Here is a 19,924-nt window from a genome sequence, read left to right on the forward strand (position 1 = left end):
TAATTTGAATATCCTGCTGACACTAAGCGGGTTACACACAGAAAGCAGACATTTTTAACTGTAGCTCATGGGGGGAGCGGTCGTCCCGTAACCACAAGGTAGCCGGTTCGATCCCCATAGTTCATGTTGAAGTGTCCTTGAGCAAGGCACTGAACCCCCAGTTGCTCCTCGGGCTTCACTGCAGCCCACTGCTCCTTAATAACTAAGGATGGTCATTGCAGAGAAGAATTTACCCATGGGGATCAATAAAAGTGTACATTATTATTATTATTTTAGACCACTCAATGTCCAATCCCTGGAAGTCCACCACCAGCTCACTGGTTTTCCATCAGTGGATCTGAAACCAGTGATCTTCCTTTAGTTTCAGCTCCAGTCCTCTCAGGTTGTTCTGCTGAAAAAGCCGTTAAGCATTAAACGGTCACTTGTATTGATTATAATCAAATTTACCTTTAATCTGAGAAAAGAAAACGTTTCAAACAAATTGGTATTTTTCACAGGATTTTAGACAAAAAACTACATTTGAGAAATTTTCGCTTTCCTTTCAGACAAAATGATTTAGAAATAACAAATTAAACTGTTTTATTTCTTAGAAAAGTGTTTTTACAGTCCGTCGTGATTAATCTCACCAGAAACAACTGCTGCAGACTTCTGTTACCGATCAGGACTAATGGGTGAAAGTAGTGTTGGGACCTAAACGTAAAAGGAGTCTCTACGGTGGCCTTCTTAGGACATTTCAGACTCGGCTCTAAGAAGGAGCGTTCACCCACTCAGGCCAGAGAAAGTCTCGGTCAGAGTGGCTTGTTTTCTGCTTCTGTTGGAGGAGGATGGAGTATCTTTTGTCTTTGGAGAGGAGGAGGAGGAGGAGGAGGAGGAGGAGGGGGTCTTTGCAGAGGAAGAGGGAGTATCTTTAGTCTTTGGAGAGGAGGAGGAGGAGGAGGAGGAGGTGGGAGTCTTTGCAGAGGAAGAGGGAGTATCTTTAGTCTTTGGAGAGGAGGAGGAGGAGGAGGAGGAGGTGGGAGTCTTTGCAGAGGAAGAGGGAGTATCTTTTGTCTTTGGAGAGGAGAAGGGAGTCTTTTTAGTCTTTGGACAGGAGGAGGTGCGGGTCTTTGCAGAGGAGGGGGTGGAGGTCTTTGTCTTCTTTCTGGGGGGTCTGGTGGGGGTGTCGGAGCTGTCGTTCTCCCGTCTGCTGTGTTGGCGGAGCAGATACGGGTCAGAGGAACCTCTGCGTCGGTCAGTGGCTCTCTGCTTCTCCTGCTGGTCCAGCTCCTTCTGCAGAAGCACAGCTAGCCGCCGGTCCTCCTCTTCCTGCCGCTGTCTGCTCAGAAGCTCCGCCTCCAATTCAGCAATCCCAAACGAGGCCGGCCCCCCCACCGCCAGAGAGGAGGAAGAGGAGGAAGAGGAGGAAGGAATGGAGCGACAGCCTTGTTTGGTGACCGTCGCCTTCTCTTCCTCTGACGTCTCCAGCTCTGAGCTTTTCCTCTTGGCCGATCCATCTCCAGTCATGTGACTCCCGGGAGTCTGGGGGTGAGACTGGACCTCCACTGAGGCTGACGGAGGATCTGATCCGCCCGTGTGTTGGGAGGGTGGGTGCTCCACCTGCAGCTTTTCCTGAGAGAGGAGGATGTTCTCCTAAAACACAGGGAGTGAAATAATGTTTAAATTCATCAAAACGTTTAATTATTTCCTACAGTGTTTCAGGTTAAAACATTAAACTCTAAATCCATGCGGAGCTTTAGGAGCAGTGGGCCGAGCCCCTCTCATGCTACCGTTAGCTTAGCATAACACAGCGACGTCACTTCATGTTGAACTGTTCCTTTAAAAGGTTTTCACAGAATAACTACTTCTAGTTTAATGAAGACGTTACCTTGTTGGCCATGAAGCTGCTGTTGGATGGAAGAGGGCACAGAAACCTGGGAAACAAAGACCACAGAGAACACATGAGGCGACAAGAGACACGCAGAGACCACATGGGACCCCATGGAACACACAGAGACCACAGGAGACACACAGAGACCACAAGAGACATGCAGAGACCACATGGGGGACACAGAGACCACAGGAGACACACAGAGACCACATGGAACCAACAGAGACCACATGAGACAACAGGAGACACACAGAGACCACAGGAGACACACAGAGACCACAAGAGACATGCAGAGACCACATGGGGGACACAGAGACCACAGGAGACACACAGAGACCACATGGAACCAACAGAGACAACAAGAGACACACAGAGACCACATGGAACCAACAGAGACAACAAGAGACACACAGAGACCACAAGAGACATACAGAGACCACATGGGGGACACAGAGACCACAGGAGACACACAGAGACCACATGGAACCAACAGAGACCACATGAGACAACAAGAGACACACAGAGACTACAAGGGACACACGTACACTACATGAGATCACATGGGACACAGGGAGACCACATGAGATCACATGGGACACTCAGAGACTACATGGGACCACAAGAGACATACAGATACCACAAGAGATACACAGAGACTGCATGAGACTCCATGGGACACACAGAAACACACAGAGACCACTTGAGACCACATGGGACACACAGAGACACACAGAGACCACATGGAACCAACAGAGACTACAGGTGACACACAGAGACCACAAGAGATACACAGAGACCACATGGAACAACAGGAGACATACAGAGACCACAAGAGATACGTAGAGACTACAAGAGACCACATATAACACAGAGATCTCATGAGATCTCATGAGACCACAAGAGACACACGGAGACCACATGAGACACAGAGACTACATGGGTTAGGGTTATGGATATAATTAAAGTCAGAGAGAGCTGCAGAGAGTAAACACGTGTTACATCATTTATCATCAATACATTCAGTCACGTGAGGCTGATCGTTCCTAAGTGTCGGGTTTGATGACTTATATAATTTAAGTTTAACCTGAAACATTAACTAATTAATTCCAGCGCTGAAGAGAAACCATAATCACATTCTGGGTTATTTTATGATGACGTCACAATGTAAAACATACCGACACAAATAATTCATAAATAAGACAATTCCGCCGGTAGAAATCAACCCCCCTATGAAAACCACACACTGTGTATAAATACACACTGTGTATAAATACTCAATGCAGTTTGTTTAACAAACTACAGAGGAAACATCTCCACTCTGACAGTGATGATAACTGTGTCTTTATTATTTAAAGTAGTAGTTTAACTCCATAAATCAACTGAAAATATTCTACAATCATTTTTATATATATTTTAAGTGGATTTTTATTATAATGTTTGCTAAAAACTGCAATTAAGAGATCTGGGATGCACCCAGAGATTACATGAGGCCACATTGGACCACATGGGACACAGAAACCACACACCACATTCATCATCATCACTGACAGAGACCACACTTGTGATCAAAAACTATCAATGTCCCCTTACTTGTCTTCGTGGAACCCGCTACTCTTACTGGTCTTGGTGGAACCCGCTACTCTTACCGGTCTTGGTGCAACCCGCTACTCTTACTGGTCTTGGTGGAACCCGCTACTGTTACCGGTCTTGGTGCAACCCGCTACTCTTACGGGTCTTGGTGGAACCCGCTACTCTTACGGGTCTTGGTGGAACCCGCTACTCTTACCGGTCTTGGTGCAACCCGCTACTCTTACGGGTCTTGGTGGAACCCGCTACTCTTACCGGTCTTTGTGCAACCCGCTACTCTTACGGGTCTTGGTGGAACCCGCTACTCTTACCGGTCTTTGTGCAACCCGCTACTCTTACCGGTCTTTGTGCAACCCGCTACTCTTACGGGTCTTGGTGGAACCCGCTACTCTTACCGGTCTTTGTGCAACCCGCTACTCTTACCGGTCTTTGTGCAACCCGCTACTCTTACCGGTCTTTGTGCAACCCGCTACTCTTACCGGTCTTTGTGCAACCCGCTACTCTTACCGGTCTTGGTGGAACCCGCTACTCTTACCGGTCTTTGTGCAACCCGCTACTCTTACCGGTCTTTGTGCAACCCGCTACTCTTACGGGTCTTGGTGGAACCCGCTACTCTTACCGGTCTTTGTGCAACCCGCTACTCTTACCGGTCTTTGTGCAACCCGCTACTCTTACCAGTCTTTGTGCAACCCGCTACTCTTACCGGTCTTGGTGGAACCCGCTACTCTTACCGGTCTTTGTGCAACCCGCTACTCTTACCGGTCTTTGTGCAACCCAGTTCATTACATCACTGGTCCCTGAAAGAACAAATGGACCTACTTCTCTATCTGTCCTCGGCTGACCTCCTTCTTCTTTTTCTTTGCTGTAATGACGGTAGCAGGACCAACGTTCACCTGAGAGACGGGTGCCGAGTTCTGTAGGAGAAACAAACTATTAATGTAAACACTCTCTCTCTCTGCCTCTCTGGGCTCTACCATGATCCAGGACCTCAAGTGGGACCTGAACCTCAGCTCCACCATGATCCAGGACCTCAAGTGGGACCTGAACCTCAGCTCCACCATGATCCAGGACCTCAAGTGGGACCTGAACATCAGCTCCACCATGATCCACGACCTCAAGTGAGACCTGAACATCAGCTCCAACATTAAATAAAATTTATTTAAATTTATTTTGTATAGCCCAACATCACAAATTACATTTTTTTTACAATCTGTACACATACGTCATCAGAAGGAATAGATTTCATGTGTACAGAATGAACAGCGTTACGACACATTCAATGAATATGACAGAAATTATGAATAATGAGTAGTAGACATGGACCATGATCCAGACCTCCACAATCCATGAAAGAGACGGAGGTAGAGAGGAGGGTGGGTGGGGGTGGGGGGGTGGGGGGGCGCATCAGCAGGGAGGGGGCAGGGCCACACAGGCAGGTGGCATCGTGAAAGGAGGCAGGGCCTTTGGGAAGGAGGCAAGGTCGAGGCCACAAGCTGGATGCAGGAAGCAGGGGCAAGGAGTCAGGACCCAGGAGCCAGGACCAGCTTCAGACAAAGCCAGGTCCAATGGACCCTATGAGGCGAGAAGGCACAAAGACTCCGAGGAAGAAGTAGAGTTAGTAATGTGCAATGAAGAGACGTACATTTGTCCATAAGTAGAGAGAGAAGAGGAGATAGGTGCTCAGTGTATCCTAAAACACCCCCAGCAGCCTATAAGCCTATAGCAGCATATCAAGGGGCTGGACCAGGGCAAACCTGATTCAGCCCTAACTATAAGCTCTATTAAAGAGGAAAGTCTTAAGTCTATTCTTAAATGTGGTGACTGTGTCTGCCCCGCGGAGTGAAAGTGGAAGCTGGTTCCATAAAAGAGGAGCTTGATAACTGAAGGCTCTGGCTCCCATCCTACATTTTAGGACTCTAGGAACCACGAGTAGTCCCGCATTTAGTGAGCGCAGCTCTCTAGTGGGGAAATAAGGTACTACAAGCTCCTTAAGATATGATGGTGCATTACCAATAAAGGCTTTTGTAGGTGAGGAGAAGAATTTTAAATGTGATTCTTGATTTTACAATCAAGTCCCGATCTAAGATAACGCTGAGATTCTTTACAGTGGTGTTGGATGCCAGGGCAATGCCATCTACAGAAACAAAATCAACAGATAATTGATCTCTGAGGTGTTCAGGGCCGAGTAAAATAACTTCAGTTTAACATCAGGAAGTTGCAGGTCATCCAAGTTTTTATGTCTTTAAGACATGCTTGAAGTGATGGTCTCTTCTGGTTTGAATGGTAGATATAATTGAGTATCATCTGCATAACAATAAAAGTATATGCAGTGTTTCCTGATAATATTGCCCAAAAGAAGCATGTATAAAAAAGGTAAATAAAATTGGTCCAAGCACAGAACCTTGTGGAACTCCGTGATTAACGTTGGTGGTCATTGAGGCTTCATCGTTTACAAATACAAATTGAGATCGATCTGATAAATAGGATTTAAACCAACTGCGGTACCTGAAATGCCAATCAACTGATCCAGTCTCTGTAATAGGATGTCAATGGTGTCGAACACAGCACTAAGGTCTAACAAGACCAGTACAGAGATGAGTCCTTTATCAGCACTAAGGTCTAACAAGACCAGTACAGAGTAGACAGTTTAGAATTAGAAACCGTTGAAGACAATTGGTCAAGGTTGATGGGAGAAAAGCCATCTAAATATACACCAGGGCATACAGCCGTTTCCAAGGCCATTCCTCTTGATGACAGATCGGCAGTAGTTGAGGGCAAGAGATCATCAATCTTGCCTCTAATAGTTCAAATCTTTTCATTGAAGAAGTTCATGAAGTCATTACTACTGAGGTCTATAGGAATACACGGCTCCACAGAGCTGTGACTCTCTGTCAGCCTGGCTACAGTGCTAAAGAGAACCCTGGGGTTGTTCTTATTTTTCTCTATTACTGATGAGTAATAGGCTGCTCTGGCATTACGGAGAGCCTTTTTATACGTTTTAAGGCTATCTCTCCAAACTAAGCGTGATTCTTCCAGATTGGTGGAACGCCATATACTTTAAAGCTTTGGTGAAGTTTGCTTTAGTTTCTGGGTCTGAGGGTTCTACCAGGGAGCAAACCTCCTTTCCCTCACTGTCTTCTTCTTCAGTGGGGCTATCGAGTCTAGTGTCATTCTCAGTGAGCCTGTAGCACTATCGACAAGATGATCAATCTGGGACGGACTAAAGTTATCACAGGAGTCCTCCGTCACATTGAGACGTGGTATTGAATCAAATGCAGAAGGAATCTATTCTTTAAATTTAGCTACAGCACTGTCAGTTAGACATCTGGTGTAGAAACTTTTGACTAACGGTGTATACTCCGGGAGTATAAACTCAAAAGTTATGAGGTAATGGTCTGACAGAAGAGGGTTCTGTGGGAAGACCTCCAAATGCTCAATGTCAATGCCATATGCAAGAACAAGGTGGAGGGTGTGGCCAAAGCAGTGAGTGGGTTTCTGTACTCTCTGACAGAAGCCAATCGAGTCCAACAATGAGATAAATGCAGCACTAAGGCAATCAGCCAGGTTTAAGTAAGACAAAATAAATCAATGTGATTGTCTGATTTACTAATAGAGCTTTAGATGACTCATTATTAATAATTTCTGTCATATTCATTGACTGTGTTGTAACTCTGTTCATCTGTACACATGACATCTATTGCATCTGTCCATCCGGGGAGAGGGATCCTCCTCTGTTGCTCTCCTGAAGGTTTCTTCCCTTTTTTCCCGTTGAAAGGGTTTTTTCTTTTTGGGGGGGAGTTTTTCGATCAGATGTGAGGTCCTGGGACAGGGATGTCGTATGTGTACAGATTGTAAAGCCCTCTGAGGGGAGTTTGTAATTTGTGATTTTGGGCTATTCAAAATAAACTGAATTGAAGTGTGTGTGGTGCTCTGAGAGAAACACTAACCAGCTGGCTGCTGAGCAGTCGGGCTAGTCTCTCATCGTCTTCGCGCCTCCTCGTCTCCTCCTGCTGCAGCTCCTCCTCCTCAGCCAGCAGTCTGTGTATGTAGTCCTCACTGGCCATCCTCTCCTCCTCGTCCAGGACTCGCTTCTCTTCCGTCAGCTGACAACAAGAATAAATTACATGTTATGAGAAGGAAAAGAATAGTCATAACTAGGGTTGCAAAGGGGCGGAAAGTTTCCGGAAAGTTTCCACGGGAATTTTGAAAAAAAAAAGTTTTTTTGCAAAAGCATATAACAGGGAGCTTAAGTGTAGTTGAGAACAAGACTATGCACGCCGAGCTCAGCTGGACCCTGAATGCAGCTGGTTGGGAACATTGTCTGACAGAAACATGAACGTCTTTGTCATCAGTGTTGTCTGAACGTTTCAGCCCTATGTCTGGCAAGTGTGAGAGCGCCAAGTTGCGTAGAGGCCAAGAGCGGTATTGCAGACAGATAGAGATTTAAATTATAGCTCCCAACATATTGAAAAAAATAACTGAACTAGTTCATTTTTTGGAGCTGTGAACTTAGTTCAAAATGTTAAATTATGAACTATGAACTGAACTTGTTCATATAGAAAGTGAACTTTCCCAACACTGTTTGTCATTACCTAGCATATTGATTACTTAATAATAATAATAATAATACTACATTTTATTTGGAGGCGCCTTTCAAGTCACCCAAGGTCACCTTACAATAAAATAATACAGGATAACAGATAAAAGCATGAAAGATAGGAACAACATTAAAACAGAACAAAAAAAACTTGGTAAACTGAAGCTATGTTCATTTTAATACCAAGTTTATTTGTTTGCAGTAGACTACAGCAGTGAGGAGGACGTTGATGAGGTCCAGGAAGAAAGCAGAAGGGACAAACCAAACCCTGACTCTAGACCCGGAAAGACAAACCAAACCCTGACTCTAGACCCGGAAAGACAAACCAAACCCTGACTCTAGACCTGGTAAGACAAACCAAACCCTGACTCTAGACCCGGAAAGACAAACCAAACCCTGACTCTAGACCCGGAAAGACAAACCAAACCCTGACTCTAGACCCGGAAAGACAAACCAAACCCTGACTCTAGACCCGGAAAGACAAACCAAACCCTGACTCTAGACCCGGAAAGACAAACCAAACCCTGACTCTAGACCTGGTAAGACAAACCAAACCCTGACTCTAGACCCGGAAGGGACAAACCAAACCCTGACTCTAGACCCGGAAAGACAAACCAAACCCTGACTCTAGACCCGGAAGGGACAAACCAAACCCTGACTCTAGACCCGGAAAGACAAACCAAACCCTGACTCTAGACCCGGAAAGACAAACCAAACCCTGACTCTAGACCCGGAAAGACAAACCAAACCCTGACTCTAGACCTGGTAAGACAAACCAAACCCTGACTCTAGACCCGGAAAGACAAACCAAACCCTGACTCTAGACCCGGAAAGACAAACCAAACCCTGACTCTAGACCCGGAAAGACAAACCAAACCCTGACTCTAGACCTGGTAAGACAAACCAAACCCTGACTCTAGACCCGGAAGGGACAAACCAAACCCTGACTCTAGACCCAGAAAGACAAACCAAACCCTGACTCTAGACCCGGAAGGGACAAACCAAACCCTGACTCTAGACCCGGAAAGACAAACCAAACCCTGACTCTAGACCCGGAAGGGACAAACCAAACCCTGACTCTAGACCCGGAAGGGACAAACCAAACCCTGACTCTAGACCCGGAAAGACAAACCAAACCCTGACTCTAGACCCGGAAGGGACAAACCAAACCCTGACTCTAGACCCGGAAAGACAAACCAAACCCTGACACTAGACCCGGAAAGACAAACCAAACCCTGACTCTAGACCCGGAAAGACAAACCAAACCCTGACTCTAGACCCGGAAGGGACAAACCAAACCCTGACTCTAGACCCGGAAAGACAAACCAAACCCTGACTCTAGACCCGGAAAGACAAACCAAACCCTGACTCTAGACCCGGAAAGACAAACCAAACCCTGACTCTAGACCCGGAAAGACAAACCAAACCCTGACTCTAGACCCGTAAGGGACAAACCAAACCCTGACTCTAGACCCGGAAGGGACAAACCAAACCCTGACTCTAGACCCGGAAAGACAAACCAAACCCTGACTCTAGACCCGGAAAGACAAACCAAACCCTGACTCTAGACCCGGAAGGGACAAACCAAACCCTGACTCTAGACCCAGAAAGACAAACCAAACCCTGACTCTAGACCCGGAAAGACAAACCAAACCCTGACTCTAGACCCGGAAGGGACAAACCAAACCCTGACTCTAGACCCGGAAAGACAAACCAAACCCTGACTCTAGACCCGGAAAGACAAACCAAACCCTGACTCTAGACCCGGAAGGGACAAACCAAACCCTGACTGCGGTCGAATAATAAAAAAATGCAGACAATAGTTTATGAAACACCTCACAACACAGTGTGGTGTTTTCAAATTGTAATGTGACAAAATAGTTGATTAAAAAGATGATAATCAAAAACATGACTCTTTTAACCCTTTCATCACCGCTTCTGTAACTAATAAAATAATAAATGAGTAAAATAATGAGGGTTGAGGGTGCAGTACAACAACAAAGAGCAGATCAATATGTCTGTTTACAGCAGTTTTTAGCAACAGCACTGTAACGTTCATAGTTTGCCAGCAGGTTTAAAAGATTATTGAAAGTATTTCAAGTTGTGCTAACGGTATTTATATGATCTGTGTTTGTCTTCATCATGGTTGTTCTCGCCGCAAAGAATTGTGGTGCGGAATTATCTCAGTTCGAAAAGGAATCATAATCCCGATTATTTTGATCAATATTGTGATCACAATTATTCATTAATTTTAGGGACAACATCTTTTTATTACTCTTTCATGTTTAAATGAACAAGAACTCCATTCTGGCTAATATACAAATATTTGCATCAGACTGGTCCTTATCACAGTGCATCCCGTGGAAAGAAAATATAAATGAAAATCTGTTGACTTAAATCAACAGAGCACTGCTTTCACTTCCATGTTGTGCTACATTCCAGCTAATGTACACGTCTTTGCATAAAAATAAAACATATACGGTTCTTATCCACCTGAAGCAAAATATAGATAAAATGTTTACCCAAAATAAAGGGCTTGTCTTTGGGAGGCGGATGGATACGCTGCCGTGCTATGCAGGGTCGCGATTCTGGTTTTCTGGGTTGACGTTGGACATGGACGGAGGTCCAGAGAGGTATCGTTAGCTTTAGCCTTCATGCATTCGTCGTATTGTTTTGTGGTGATGTTTCAGGTAGTTGAACAAGTTAGTTGTGTTGCTATGCGGCACAGACACAACGCTAACGCACTCTGTGCATGTGATTTGTTCTTGGTTAACATCACTTGCCCTGAAACCAAAAAAACTTCCAGACAACGAATGAAGATCCTTTTCGAGGGACTAGCTCCTTGCCTTCTGCTCCTGACATTTGATTTACCCTTCACACGACACCCGGTACCGTCTGCTCTCTGTTTTGTTGTCTGTCTCTCTCCTCTTCTACTAACACCAGTCGACTGCAGACACAACTTGTTTTGAGGCTGCCGTTGCAGGGTGCGTGCGCATGACACCTCCCATCTGGTTCTCAGTTAGTTGAGGAAGCGCTTGATTTGATGTGTAGCAGAGCAGCATTTTAAAAAGGGACAAACCAAACCCTGACTCAAGAGAGACCTTCATGGGTCTACTTTAGGCCAGAAGGGACAAACCAAACCTTGACTCTAAAGAGACCTTAATGGTTCTACTTTAGGCCAGAAGGGACAAACCAAACCCTGACTCTAAAGAGACCTTAATGGTTCTACTTTAGGCCAGAAGGGACAAACCAAACCCTGACTCCAGAGAGACCTTCATGGTTCTACTTTAGGCCAGAAGGGACAAACCAAACCTTGACTCTAAAGAGACCTTAATGGTTCTACTTTAGGCCAGAAGGGACAAACCAAACCCTGACTCTAAAGAGACCTTAATGGTTCTACTTTAGGCCAGAAGGGACAAACCAAACCCTGACTCCAGAGAGACCTTCATGGTTCTACTTTAGGCCAGAAGGGACACACCAAACCTTGACTCTAAAGAGACCTTAATGGTTCTACTTTAGGCCAGAAGGGACAAACCAAACCCTGACTCCAGAGAGACCTTCATGGTTCTACTTTAGGCCAGAAGGGACAAACCAAACCCTGACTCTAAAGAGACCTTAATGGTTCTACTTTAGGCCAGAAGGGACAAACCAAACCCTGACTCCAGAGAGACCTTCATGGTTCTACTTTAGGCCAGAAGGGACACACCAAACCTTGACTCTAAAGAGACCTTAATGGTTCTACTTTAGGCCAGAAGGGACAAACCAAACCCTGACTCCAGAGAGACCTTCATGGTTCTACTTTAGGCCAGAAGGGACAAACCAAACCCTGACTCTAAAGAGACCTTAATGGTTCTACTTTAGGCCAGAAGGGACAAACCAAACCCTGACTCAAGAGAGACCTTCATGGGTCTACTTTAGGCCAGAAGGGACAAACCAAACCTTGACTCTAAAGAGACCTTAATGGTTCTACTTTAGGCCAGAAGGGACAAACCAAACCCTGACTCCAGAGAGACCTTCATGGTTCTACTTTAGGCCAGAAGGAACAAACTAAACCCTAATTCTAAAGAGACCTTCATGGTTCTACTTTAGGCCAGAAGGGACAAACCAAATCCTGACTCTAAAGAGACCTTCATGGTTCTACTTTAGGCCAGAAGGGACAAACCAAATCCTGACTCCAGAGAGACCTTCATGGTTCTACAGGAGCCCAGAAGGGACAAACCAAACACTACCTGAAGACCGTACTTCTGAAACACTGTTCCTTTAAATATAATAAAAACAAAACACATTCATTGAAAATTTGATGTCACAATATTGAATTGTATTCATAAATAAAACAACTTTAAGTCTGTAATGATATAGGGACAATGAAGGGACAGTTAGTGAGCATAACAATGTGTGTAAATCAACATATTGCTCAAAAATAGACTCATTACAGTAATTATTATAGAATAAACTTACTTTGGTGACCTGGTCCTCATATTCCTGCTTCAGCTCTCCAGGCTGACTCACTCTGGGAAAACACACAGAGACTGCACACACACAAATATTCAGCTGTGACACAATGAATGGGTGAATGATGACAAGTATGTGTCATCATTTATCATCAGGATCCGTAAAGACCAACATTATTATAGGATGTCTGTGTGTCGGTACCTCCCGGCTCGTCCTCGGCAGCGTCCTGCCCGGTGAGGCGGCGCTGACACTGCAGAGGGAAGCAGGTCTGGATCTGGTCCCACAGTTGCTGGTCCACTAGAGTCTGGTTCCTGCTGTTCAGACGAGCCCACGTAGAGACCCTCTTCCTGCACAGCGGACAGCAGAGCGTGGCTTTGTCCACGGACTCTAGGAAGCAGGCCTGATAAAAAGTATTCATATATACAGTATATATATATATACATATATATATATATATATATATATATATATGAATACCTTTACTAAGACAAGAAGCAGTGGGTGTTTGTGTTACCTTGTTACCCTAGTAGGTGTGTGTGTTACCTTGCAGAAGGTGTGTGTGCAGGGTAGTGTCACTGGCTCCATAAAGATCTCCAAACACACCGGACAGCGACAGTCGTCCAGAGACAGAGGTCCTCTTGTCCTTCCGTCGGACACCTCCACCACCCTCATCCTCCTCAGTGGGTCACTGCTCTGCAGGTGGATAAGTCAGTAGATCAGACTGGAGGAGGAAAGTCGTACATGTGAGAAGGAAGGAAGGACACACACACACAGAGACCGGTACACACAGAGAGACAAGTACACACAGAGACAGGTACACATAGAGAGACAGGTACACACAGAGACAGGTACACACAGAGAGACAGGTACACACAGAGAGACAGGTACACACAGAGAGACAGGTACACATAGAGAGACAGGTACACACAGAGAGACAGGTACACATAGAGAGACAGGTACACACAGAGAGACATGTACACATAGAGAGACAGGTACACACAGAGAGACAGGTACACACAGAGAGACAGGTACACATAGAGAGACAGGTACACACAGAGAGACAAGTACACACAGAGACAGGTACACATAGAGAGACAGGTACACACAGAGAGACAGGTACACATAGAGAGACAGGTACACACAGAGAGACAGGTACTCAGAGAGAGACAGGTACACACAGAGACAAGTACACACAGAGACAGGTACACATAGAGAGACAGGTACACACAGAGACAGGTACACACAGAGAGACAGGTACACACAGAGAGACAGGTACACATAGAGAGACAGGTACACACAGAGAGACAGGTACACATAGAGAGACAGGTACACACAGAGAGACATGTACACATAGAGAGACAGGTACACACAGAGAGACAGGTACACATAGAGAGACAGGTACACACAGAGAGACAAGTACACACAGAGACAGGTACACATAGAGACACATGTACACAGACAGACATGTACACAGACACATGTACACACAGAGAGACATGTACAAAGACAGACATGTACACACAGAGAGACATGTACACACAGAGAGACATGTACACACAGAGAGACATGTACACACAGAGACATGTACACACAGAGAGACATGTACACACAGAGACAGGTACACACAGAGACATGTACACACAGAGACATGTACACACATACACACAGAGACATGTACACACATACACTTGTACACAGACACATGTACACAGAGAGACATGTACACACAGAGACATGTACACACAGAGACATGTACACACAGAGAGACATGTACACACAGAGACATGTACACACAGAGACATGTACACACATACACATGTACACAGACACATGTACACAGAGAGACATGTACACAGACACATGTACACAGAGAGACATGTACACAGACAGACATGTACACACTGAGACATGTACACACATACACATGTACACAGACAGACATGTACACACAGAGACATGTACACACAGAGACATGTACACACATACACATGTACACACAGAGACATGTACACACATACACATGTACACAGACACATGTACACACAGAGACATGTACACACATACACATGTACACAGACAGACATGTACACACAGAGACATGTACACACAGAGACATGTACACACATACACATGTACACACAGAGACATGTACACACATACACATGTACACAGACACATGTACACACAGAGACATGTACACACAAACACATGTACACAGACAGACATGTACACACATACAGACAGGTACACACAGAGACATGTACACACATACACATGTACACAGACAGACATGTACACACAGAGACATGTACACACATACAGACAGGTACACACAGACACATGTACACACATACAGACATGTACACACATACACATGTACACAGACAGACATGTACACACATACAGACAGGTACACACAGACACATGTACACACAGAGACATGTACACACAGAGACATGTACACACAGAGACATGTACACACATACAGACATGTACACACAGAGACAGGTACACATACAGACATGTACACACAGAGACATGTACACTGACAGACATGTACACACATACAGACATGTACACACAGAGACATGTACACACAGACACATGTACACAGACAGACATGTACACACAGAGACATGTACACACAGACACATGTACACAGACAGACATGTACACACAGAGACATGTACACACAGACACATGTACACAGACAGACATGTACACACAGACACATGTACACAGACAGACATGTACACAGACAGACATGTACACACAGAGACAGGTACACACAGACACATGTACACAGACACATGTACACAGACAGACATGTACACACAGAGACATGTACACACAGACACATGTACACAGACAGACATGTACACACAGAGACATGTACACAGACAGACATGTACACACATAGACATGTACACACAGAGACATGTACACACAGAGACATGTACACACATACAGACATGTACACACATACACATGTACACAGACAGACATGTACACACAGAGACATGTACACAGACAGACATGTACACACAGAGACATGTACACACAGAGACATGTACACACAGACACATGTACACAGACACATGTACACAGAGACATGTACACACAGACACATGTACACAGACAGACATGTACACACAGAGACATGTACACAGACAGACATGTACACACAGAGACATGTACACAGACAGACATGTACACACATAGACATGTACACACAGAGACATGTACACACAGAGACATGTACACACATACAGACATGTACACACATACACATGTACACAGACAGACATGTACACACAGAGACATGTACACACAGAGACATGTACACACAGAGACATGTACACACATACAGACATGTACACACATACACATGTACACAGACAGACATGTACACACAGAGACATGTACACACATACACATGTACACAGACACGTGTACACAGACAGACATGTACACACAGAGACAGGTACACACAGACACATGTACACAGACAGACATGTACACAGACACATGTACACAGACACATGTACACAGACAGACATGTACACACAGAGACAGGTACACACAGACACATGTACACAGACAGACATGTACACAGACACATGTACACACAGAGACATGTACACACATACAGACATGTACACACATACACATGTACACACAGACAGACATGTAGACACAGAGACATGTACACAGACAGACGTGTACACACAGAGACATGTACACACAGAGACATGTACACACAGACACATGTACACAGACACATGTACACAAACACATGTACACAGACAGACATGTACACACAAACACATGTACACAGACAGACATGTACACACAGAGACATGTACACACAGAGACATGTACACACATACACATGTACACAGACAGACATGTACACACAGAGACATGTACACACATACACATGTACACAGACAGACATGTACACACAGAGACATGTACACACATACACATGTACACAGACACGTGTACACAGACAGACATGTACACACAGAGACAGGTACACACAGACACATGTACACAGACAGACATGTACACAGACACATGTACACAGACACATGTACACAGACAGACATGTACACACAGAGACATGTACACACAGAGACATGTACACACAGAGACATGTACACACAGAGACAGGTACACACAGACACATGTACACACATACAGACATGTACACACAGAGACATGTACACACATACAGACATGTACACACAGAGACATGTACACACAGAGACATGTACACACATACAGACATGTACACACAAACACATGTACACAGACAGACATGTACACACAGACACATGTACACACAGACACATGTACACACAGACACATGTACACAGACAGACATGTACACACAGAGACATGTACACAGACAGACATGTACACACATAGACATGTACACACAGAGACATGTACACACACAGAGACATGTACACACATACAGACATGTACACACATACACATGTACACAGACAGACATGTACACACAGAGACATATACACAGACAGACATGTACACACAGAGACATGTACACACAGAGACATGTACACACAGAGACATGTACACACATACAGACATGTACACACATACACATGTACACAGACAGACATGTACACACAGAGACATGTACACAGACAGACATGTACACACAGAGACATGTACACACAGAGACATGTACACACAGACACATGTACACAGACACATGTACACAGACAGACATGTACACACAGACACATGTACACAGACAGACATGTACACACAGACACATGTACACAGACAGACATGTACACACAGAGACATGTACACACATACAGACATGTACACACAGAGACATGTACACACATACAGACATGTACACACAGACACATGTACACAGACAGACATGTACACACAGACACATGTACACAGAAAGACATGTACACACAGAGACATGTACACACAGAGACATGTACACACAGACACATGTACACAGACACATGTACACAGACAGACATGTACACACAGAGACATGTACACACATACAGACATGTACACACAGACACATGTACACAGACACATGTACACAGACAGACATGTACACACAGAGACATGTACACACAGAGACATGTACACACATACAGACATGTACACACATACACATGTACACACATACAGACATGTACACACAGACACATGTACACAGACAGACATGTACACACAGACACATGTACACAGACACATGTACACAGACAGACATGTACACACAGACACATGTACACACATACAGACATGTACACACAGACACATGTACACACATACAGACATGTACACACAGAGACATGTACACACATACAGACATGTACACACAGAGACATGTACACACATACAGACATGTACACACAGAGACATGTACACACAGACACATGTACACACATACAGACATGTACACACAGACACATGTACACACACAGAGACATGTACACACATACAGACATGTACACACAGAGACATGTACACAGACAGACATGTACACACAGACAGACATGTACACAGACAGACATGTACACACAGACAGACATGTACACAGACAGACATGTACACACAGAGACATGTACACACATACAGACATGTACACACAGACACATGTACACACACAGAGACATGTACACACAGAGACATGTACACACAGAGACATGTACACACATACAGACATGTACACACAAACACATGTACACAGACAGACATGTACACAGACAGACATGTACACACAAACACATGTACACAGACAGACATGTACACACAGACACATGTACACAGACAACCATGTACACACAAACACATGTACACAGACAGAGACATGTACACACAGAGACATGTACACAGACAGACATGTACACACAGACACATGTACACAGACAGACATGTACACACAGACACATGTACACAGACAGACATGTACACACAGACACATGTACACAGACAGACATGTACACACAGACACATGTACACAGACAGACATGTACACACAGACACATGTACACACACAGAGACATGTACACACAGAGACATGTACACACAAACACATGTACACACATACAGACATGTACACACATACAGACATGTACACACAAACACATGTACACAGACAGACATGTACACACAGAGACATGTACACACAGAGACATGTACACACAGAGACATGTACACACATACAGACATGTACACACAAACACATGTACACAGACAGACATGTACACACAAACACATGTACACAGACAGACATGTACACACAAACACATGTACACACAAACACATGTACACAGACAGACATGTACACACAGACACATGTACACAGACAGACATGTACACACAGACACATGTACACAGACAGACATGTACACACAGACACATGTACACAGACAGACATGTACACACAGAGACATGTACACACAGAGACATGTACACACAGACATGTACACACAGACACAAGTACACAGACAGACATGTACACACAGACACATGTACACAGACAGACATGTACACACAGACACATGTACACACAAACACATGTACACACAGAGACATGTACACACAGAGACATGTACACAGACAGACATGTACACACAGACACATGTACACACAAACACATGTACACAGACAGACATGTACACACAGACACATGTACACACAAACACATGTACACACAGACACATGTACACAGACAGACATGTACACACAGAGACAGGTTCAGGTGAACGGTCATACGTAGTTCTCAGTACTGTGACGTGGTCACTCACTTTAGCTCACCTGTAACACCAAGTTGATGCTAAAGCGTTAGCTCGTGTTAGCGGCTAACGGTTCGCACGGGAAGGATCCAACTAACTCGGGGATAGGGTTATCGGTAACCGGAACTACCGGGAACCGATCTAAAGACACCAAAGAGCCGCGTCTTTTGACCAGCGCGCATGCGCAGTCTGTGTGCTGGCTTTGAGCAGAAAGAGCTGCTTCCCGGAAAACCGTAAAGTACAGCTTATTTTTCATTCAACTTTACGACAGTTCAGATCCACAATGTCGCTTTACTGACCTTTCAGGTTGCGTTTTCCCTCAGAATATATTCTATATAAAGTAATCTCCCTCTCTAATGGAGCCCACTGTATGTATATATATATATATATATATATGAATATCATGAATATATATGTATAATAAATATACACACACATACACTTGTCTCAGCCTCACAGCATAGATGACAAAGACGTGTGGGGTTTCTTTTATCTCATGTTATGAGAGCTTTAGTATTTCATAATATAATAATAATCGAGCTGTTTGTGTTTCTATAGTAATCATTGAGCTTTTTGTGTTTATAGAATAATGATTGAGCCGTTTGTATTGATATC

At 44.6% G+C, this 19,924-nt stretch overlaps 1 protein-coding gene across 1 annotated transcript; it reads right to left on the minus strand.

Moving 5' to 3' along the window:
- Positions 1–554: 554 nt before the first annotated feature.
- Positions 555–19,524, minus strand: rnf168 (ring finger protein 168). The gene is made up of 9 exons (XM_034548530.1): positions 19,332–19,524; positions 13,047–13,224; positions 12,705–12,903; positions 12,510–12,580; positions 7,402–7,557; positions 4,274–4,368; positions 1,865–1,910; positions 1,110–1,629; positions 555–824 (listed from the first exon to the last, which is right to left on the minus strand). Exons 2-9 carry the CDS (start codon positions 13,173–13,175, stop codon positions 760–762), a joined length of 1,281 nt encoding a protein of 426 aa, XP_034404421.1. The 5' UTR covers positions 13,176–13,224; positions 19,332–19,524; the 3' UTR covers positions 555–759.
- Between the last annotated feature and the right edge of the window lie 400 nt (positions 19,525–19,924).

Source organism: Cyclopterus lumpus, chromosome 13, assembly GCF_009769545.1.
Source record: "Cyclopterus lumpus isolate fCycLum1 chromosome 13, fCycLum1.pri, whole genome shotgun sequence".
Classification (NCBI taxonomy): Eukaryota; Metazoa; Chordata; class Actinopteri; order Perciformes; family Cyclopteridae; genus Cyclopterus; species Cyclopterus lumpus.